We start from the raw sequence: 7,610 nt of genomic DNA on the forward strand, positions 1-7,610 counted from the left end.
CACTAACTACATCTGCGCTAATGAGAAACATGAAGCAGCAGGTGGTTTATCCGCACACTGTGTGGATTTAGGACCTTGAGGACGCCAGACGTTCCCAGGACGCCAGAAGCAAACTACACTTCTAGTGTCTTGCAGAGGGAAGCGGGTTAATATTGCAACACTACAGAAAAGTTCAAACAAAGTATGCGCTCTGACGGAGCGGTGAAGCAGCAAGAATGGGAGCTTCGCAGACGCGCCCCGAGCACAACTACGACGATCTGACTGACAAAAGTGGATGTAAGTAGGAAGATTCTCGTTTGATGCCGTGCACCGTGCTGTTTGAGTTAAGTGCTTCACTTGCATCGTGGAAAGGCTGGTAGCTGTGATACGCGTCGTCGAGGAAACGAAGGGAGACTAGTGATTAACAATTAGTTGATAGCCGTGCCGACCTGTTTTTCTAGTGTGCTGGCTGATATTAAAACCGCTTATCTTAAAGAGGTCTAAATGGTACTTAGCAAAAGTAGGTCAATTTTGGTTTAAGGCGGAAAGAGCAATAACCGCATTTTGTTCCAATGTTTTTCAAACGCCTAGCTATTTTTAAATTAAAAACCTAATCTCAACGGGAAGAAGAGAGGTTGATTGCTTACACGGAGTAGCTGTCAAAGAAATGAGAAGGTCCCATAACTTTGTGTAAATGGGCTCGACATGTGACACATGGTGTGACAGGTGTAATATTTACGTACTTAATATGCAAAAGAGGATCTTTAAAACGATCTAATAGCGATAGTTATGACTAACAGACGCAAGTTTAAAATCAGGTCTACTGTTCAGTGCGATTGTATACATTGTTGGCGCATTGAGGCACTCAACACTTTACCGTCTGTATGTGGAAGAGTGAAATAAACAAGTTAAAACACTAGTAAGTAGAGTTTTGTTTTTTCGTCTTCTTTTTAAAAGGCGAGTCTCCAAGTAGCGGCATGCCAGTCTGATAAACGGGGATTAGATTTGAATCAACTTTATGGCTTTTGTATGTTTGAGACTTTGAACTATTTTATTGCCTTCATTTCTTCAAGGTGCGTCTCTCTCTGGGCTCAGCTGGAGAGCTTTCTGGACTTGAGTTCTGCGCAGTTTGATGAATTGATATGTTTCATTGCACCCACAAGTGTGTGTGCTTTTTGTTGAGCACAATACTACAGATTCTTCTGTTGTTGTTGTTGCCCCCCCTTTTGGCTTTGGCTAATTGGTCCATGAAGTTGAGTGTTTGTTGCACCACCAACAATGACTAACAAACTGGTTTGTAGAAAAGCGTTAATTTACATGCTCTTGGGAAACGGGGGAAAGGTCACAATAAACAGGGGTGTTGTCCACAATGATTAGAAATTCCAAACTAGTTTGATAAGGCACCAGGTAGAACTAGAAAATCATGCTTAAGGCTTCTGGTATGTGTTTGTAGACCTAAAAAAATGAGTGCTGATTTAAGTAACCATGTGAAATTGCATAAAGGTGTTCAGTTTGTTTGCACTGCCATTAGACTGATAGCAAAGCAGCACCCATACAATTTGATTAAAAACAAACAAAGTTAAGTGAATGTATAATTATAAGCATTACTGTAAAAATCTTCACAAATACATTCACATTGTTGATGTGTGCTTCTTTACAGTTTCACAGGAGCAGATCAAAAATCTTTACCAGAGATTCCAGCAGCTGAGTGGAAATCATGAAAAAATAAGGTAACGTGTCTTGTTACATGGGGGTCAGCTCGCAAGTGGTTTTAATGGAAACACCTGGGCTTTCTTTGGCTGATATAGTAGTATGGCAGTTGCAGAGTGGCAGTTCAGACTCACAATGGAGACGTTGCAGTTGCTGCTAAAAGATGAAATACTGTATGGTCAGGCTGAGGAACTGTGAGGATTTCTGGCTTTTCCAGCACAGACAAAAACAAGTAATGTAATGGTAATACAGACACACACCAAAAGAGAGACATTAGGCAAATATAACATGCAGATAATGATGCATTAGTAATACAGAGCAAACACTTACTGTGCAAACACACCACTTCATATATAGACATGCCACATGATCACAGTGGCCGGGTTTTGGTTCCTTATTTTGAAAAAGAAAGGGGGAACAAATGTTTGTTCTGGTAGGTTGGACAGATAGCACTATTCACACTCATTACCACCCTCTAATGTTATTTAAATTTGTCCAAAAAAAAAAAACCCAATCTGACTGTGTAGTAGACTGGAGTATAGTGAACAACAGGTGCCTTGAGTTGACAGGTTGCGATTTGGTACCACATGAATAAAACTGAATTAAACCTTATCCTGTCCCACTGCAGCCGAGATGACCTGGAGCGCATACCGGCCCTGAACAACAACCCAATCAGAAAGCAAATTATTACTGCATTCTTTGATAAAAGGTGAGTACAATCAAATGACACCATATTCTCTCTGTTACCTGTATGGTTAATGTCAAGATGACTGAACTCTTTAATCAGAATCAGTTGTTTACTGTCGACTTCTGTGTGTTTTGGCTGATGAAAACAATAGGCTGAAGAGAACCTAATATGTGGAAGTAACTGTTATTGTTGGGTTCAGTCTTCAGCTAAAAGAACATCCATACACTTTGTGAACACACATTATCCACCTGTTCACATGAAGCAGCAGCTTTGAAAATGAGGGTTTTGTTGCTATTACAAGACAGTTGTTGGCATTTTTAATCACTGTGTCATGCTTTGGAGGGTGGAAAGCAGCAGAACAAACCACAATGAACTGCATAATAAACAAGCTGTCTGTGAATGCATGTGGCTTCTGCTCACAAGCAAACAGCTCTTGTGACAAACTGAATAAGGAAAAAAATGTTTTATTTTCCCACAATATGGAGATATTTTCATCCATTGTATCAAAATGAATAGTTTAGGATTATCATTATTTATAGTTATTCTTTTTTTTAACCAGAAAAGGCAGGAAAATGCAGAAATTGCATTGGTTAAAACAAGCCTATACATTGGTTTGTTTTGATTGTGATACAGGAACCAGCATCAGAATGATGTTGGCTCCCTTGACGAGATTGGCTTTGAGCAGTTCCTCATGGTCATGTCCCACTTCCGCCCTGTGAATTCAACAGCGACAGAAGAAGAGAAGGTGACTGTAAGAAAACAAAAGCTTCGCTGTAAGTATCGAGGTGGTTTTGTTTTTTTGTTTTTTTCCCCCCCACTGCTGTCTTCACTTCTCTTTGTGTGTATCTCAAGTTTAAATTTTTTTAAAAAGTGTGCCGTGCTTCTGGATAAGACTGTGTGGTGATGCTTACACATAAATGACAACTGAATTCTTCACTGCTTGTCCAGTACTATATTGAGAGCCACAAAGGTATTTATGACCAGACTGGGAATGTTGCCCAGGACAGCCACACAATGTCAAATGTCACAAGTATAAAGGTATGATTCGTCCTATTATAGAAGAGTGAGACACATGAGATTCAAATAAATGCTGACGTGAAATCTGTGGGAGAGCCTTGGACCCAAAACATGGTTGAAGTACAGTTTAAAGGGAAAGAAGGCTTTTTAAAACCAGTTGTTGTTTTTTTTGTTTTGTTTTTTGGGGGGGGGGTTTGTTTTTGAATCCTTCTAAGCAGTTGTTGTCAGATTTGAATAATGAGTCTACGCATGTAGTTATGCCCCTGTAACCACTCAAGTGTGTGTGTGTGTGTGTGTGTGTGTGTGTGTGTGTGTGTGTGTATTGAAATAAATATAGTATCTTATCTCTATAGGAATAGATAATAATTAGTCAGAGTGTTCCAGTAGGCACTACAGTCTACATTTGTGATTTCTCTTTATTTTGGACTCACTTTCTTTTTAAGCTACTTGTTGTATAGTGGGACAAATGCATATAACACAATGTTAGATGATAAGGAATATTTAACATTTGCAAGTGACAGCAAATAGCTGAGTAATTTGTGAGCACAAGTGTGTCTGTAAATGAATTGAGTCATTCCTCAACCTGCAAAATTATCTTTAGCAGTACCGGATTCTAGTGCTTGGTTCTTAGTTTTGCACGGGGGCAAGGAAGCATGACACAGTATGATACCAGAAGAGCTCAAAATGACAGATGCATGATAGGATCCAGGTAGTTGGCCTTCTTGTTCGATCCATGGGTCAAAACCTGAAGCTACAATAGCAGATGTGACTCATGGTTCATACAGGCAATTATTAATTTCTTTTAACTGCCCTAATTTGGTGTGGTCCTGGCATATTCTTTCTGTGTTTCATCATACCTGATGAATGAATGTTTACAGTGTATATTGTGTAAGACTTCTTTGAAGTCTTACAAAAATATGCCCATAAAACTTGACCTTAAAGCTAATTTGTCTCCTGGCTAAATGTCTAATTTGATAAAACATGAACAAATGTAATTTGAAAAGTTTTTTTACTATTCTTGGCAGTTTTATTCCTCTTTAAATTCTAAAGAGAAGAAATGGCATACCACAAACATTTTTAATGTTAACACAACCATGACGAGCAGGAAGGGAGGGATGAATAGAAAGGTAATATAAGTTTCAGTCTCTGACAACCTTAAACTATGGAGGCGTGCAAGTGACTAATGTGACCTCTTGTGTACTCTTGGAACTCCTTTTAAGAATAAATGACATTTAGAATAACAAGAAGAAGGAAAAACAGTTTGCTCTCCAACAGTCAGTTACTTGACATAAAAAGAAAGGAATGCTTTCTGTGTTGTCACCTGTTGTTTCTGAATATTTACTTCCCATGTTTTATTTATTTAAACTTTGGGCAACTTTTAAGTTAGCATAGCCTTCCTACTGTCACACTGATACATTTGTAAAACGGAGACAATGCGACATTAAATCTCAGATCAGCAAAATAGTCAAAATGTCTGGTTATTAGCAGAGAGTAGTTTATGGCTGTTACTAGTAAATTTGTTATGGGGCTACAGTAAATAGTTATAGTACTGTTATTCCAGTATCTTCTTAAGCATACGTCTAATTGCTTCTTCCTCAACTTTCTCTGTGAAATCCTGTGACTTGATGAAAATCTGATAAACCATTTTTCCTTTGTTTGTGTGTTTTATAGTCCTGTTCAACATGCACGACACAGACAATGATGGCATTATTACTCTGGATGAGTACAGGACGGTAAGAGAAATTAACCATGCACACACTAGCATACACAATAGCTGCTGATAAGAAGCCTTAAGTAAAAATTCCAACACAGGAACATTTAAACGGAGGACATAACAAACTTAATTATTGTAAATATTAAAGTCACTTTAATTACTTTAATATAGCTCAAATTATTTATAGAGCATTTTAAAAAATGACATTCATCACAGGCGAAAACAATGTTACACAAACCTTTTTATTACAGTGCTGTAATGTTCAAAGTTCACCTGTGGGTTCAAAATAAGACGGGTAAAGAATAATACTCTATTTAATCAACAATTACATTATCTGTCCTGTCAGTTATGTTGACTGATTTTGTGAACAGTCGACTATTGTGTCACTTTGAATTGTGGGACAGCGTTATCTATTTTCCTATTATAAAGGATGAAGTAATCAAGGGAGATTGTAAGTGAAGCACATTTCTTAATGGTTTATTAATTTAACTAGTGCTTACTATGGCTATGATGTAGCTCCTTGCGTGTAAGAAAATCTGAAGGGCTGGCTTTCACCAGAACTTACAAATGCATTTTTCCTCAGCAGTCCTGATATAGTACGCAAGTGCCCTTGAGGAACTTTTTTTTTTAATTATTTGTGTTGACATTTTTTTTTTCTTCAGGGATTAAGATAACCAGACTAGGTCATATACTCTACTGAAACCCAACTGGCCCTTGTTTTAAACACTAGGCAGCATTATAAAACAATGCCACCTGCACATAACGTGTATGTACTTTAAGTATTTTGTATTAAAAGGCTGGACTGTGGAAATGTTGATGACTAAATGTACATCTCAGGTTTAAAAACAGAAATCTCCTTGAAATTATATTTAAGACGACTCATCAGCTAATGTTGCAAAAGATTTAAAATGCCTTGCACTGAAAGACTGACTGAACCAGTCTGTACACACCCACATGGCCCTCAAACAGCATTATCAGCCAAAGCACATAAAGACATATAACATACAGTACTCTTCAGCCATCTTCACCGTTAATTTTCCTGTGAAAATAACATGGTAGGCACCTGCTGTGACACATACGCGATTAACTGCAAACCAACTGCAGAACAAGTTAGAGTTTAATAGCTCAAAAGACTGTTCATACTTGCAAGAATTAACCCAGATGTTAAGTTGGGTTAAAGCAAGATTTACAGATAATGTTTTATCACAAAGACTGTTAATATAAATCCAAGTGGATTTTTGGGCACTTAATCGAAGCAAGCTGATTGGCTGCGAATACCATTCTTAAAATATAACAGCTGAATTTCTTACCTCTCGCTGTATTTGGAAATCATCGTGTGGAGTCGACTTTTAATATTCTGTTCACATCCAAGGTGGTAGAGGAGCTGCTGTCTCAAAGCGGAGCCATTGAGACCGAGGTTGCCAGGTCGATAGCAGATGCTGCCATGCTGGAGGTGGCAAGCACAAATGTGCCCCACATGGTAAGAGAACTCACCAAAGCTGAAATGTTACAAGAAATTTGCACATGTGCAGCGAAGTAACACAGTCACTGGTCTCATTCCAGGCCCCGGATGATTTCTATGAAGGAATCACATTTGAGCATTTTGAACAGGTTTGCACTTACCTTATATATGCAGATATATCTATATATTAGATTTAGATGGATAAATATATTTTCAATGTAAGAAAAACATTTTGTTTTCTGCCCACAGATTTTAAAAGGCATTGAAATGGAGTCCAGGATGTCCATTCGCTTTTTGGACATGAACACCGCAACAATGCGTTGTGGGAAATTAAGCTCTTGATTGGGTTGTTGTAAGGAAATATTTATGTTGCTGCTGTTTTAGCACAGTGTCACCAGTCGTAAAAAGGAATGAAGCCAGCCACTTCTGATATAAATAAATATATAAAGACAAACAAATATATTTTTGAACAGGAAAAAATGCTAAATAAATGTAACACTGCTGTAAGTTCATTTTCATGCCAGTTTTAAAGACTGGATGTCACTTGTGCCTTTCTAGAGTTCTTCAGTTAAGCTTTAAGAATTCAGTTTTTATGTTTTATTATCTGAAAAATGGCTAGTATGAACGAATGCAGTGAGGTTTACATTTAGGCTTTGGTCACAACACACACCAGTCTCTCAGCACTACAACTATTCTACAAGCTCCACTGCAGCCAGCAGGTAATGTGAGGGTTTCTTTATACTAGAGAGAATCTTCACTTTAGCTTAACTCAGTGGCTACTCTGGCATTCATGGGTCAACTGTTATGGCATCCAAAGTGAGACGCTGCAGGCACACACCATTTCCTCTGTAGCTCCAGAATAGCTCTTTTTGCTGTGTTCCTCTGTTTAACCAACCACTACTGATGTACTGTAGAAAAATGCACTATTTTTGATTACTGGTATATGGGAGAGTGTACTTTCTCTAAGGTGAAATCTGACATCCCTCTCAATTAATTCTATTAATAAACAAAATAAATGTGAAGAAAAATGCTTGTGTACA

General features: G+C 38.0%; 1 protein-coding gene across 2 annotated transcripts; it reads left to right on the forward strand.

Moving 5' to 3' along the window:
* Window positions 1-19: 19 nt before the first annotated feature.
* Window positions 20-7,592, forward strand: tesca (tescalcin a). Of its 2 annotated transcripts, none has more exons than XM_085476181.1 (8): window positions 20-276; window positions 1,640-1,709; window positions 2,318-2,398; window positions 3,011-3,150; window positions 5,066-5,127; window positions 6,481-6,588; window positions 6,672-6,719; window positions 6,820-7,592. In XM_085476181.1, the coding sequence occupies exons 1-8, from the start codon at window positions 216-218 to the stop codon at window positions 6,910-6,912; spliced, it is 663 nt and encodes a 220-aa protein (XP_085332307.1). In that variant the 5' UTR covers window positions 20-215; the 3' UTR covers window positions 6,913-7,592. The 2 variants fall into 2 exon arrangements, with proteins under 2 accessions (XP_085332307.1, XP_085332308.1); XM_085476182.1 differs by lacking the exon at window positions 20-276 and adding an exon at window positions 338-499.
* Window positions 7,593-7,610: the final 18 nt, after the last annotated feature.

Source organism: Copadichromis virginalis, linkage group LG12, assembly GCF_057382275.1.
Source record: "Copadichromis virginalis isolate Kocher_CV1m ecotype Utaka linkage group LG12, C_Virginalis_male_GT1.1, whole genome shotgun sequence".
Classification (NCBI taxonomy): Eukaryota; Metazoa; Chordata; class Actinopteri; order Cichliformes; family Cichlidae; genus Copadichromis; species Copadichromis virginalis.

What these genes read in the sequence shown, in the direction of transcription:
- tesca (XM_085476181.1), top strand. Translation starts at nt 216, where the DNA reads ATGGGAGCTTCGCAGACGCGCCCCGAGCACAACTACGACGATCTGACT. An exon ending in GGAAATCATGAAAAAATAAG is followed by an intron (nt 1,710 to 2,317) that starts GTAACGTGTCTT and finishes GTCCCACTGCAG; the next exon opens with CCGAGATGACCTGGAGCGCA. An exon ending in CTCTGGATGAGTACAGGACG is followed by an intron (nt 5,128 to 6,480) that starts GTAAGAGAAATT and finishes TTCACATCCAAG; the next exon opens with GTGGTAGAGGAGCTGCTGTC.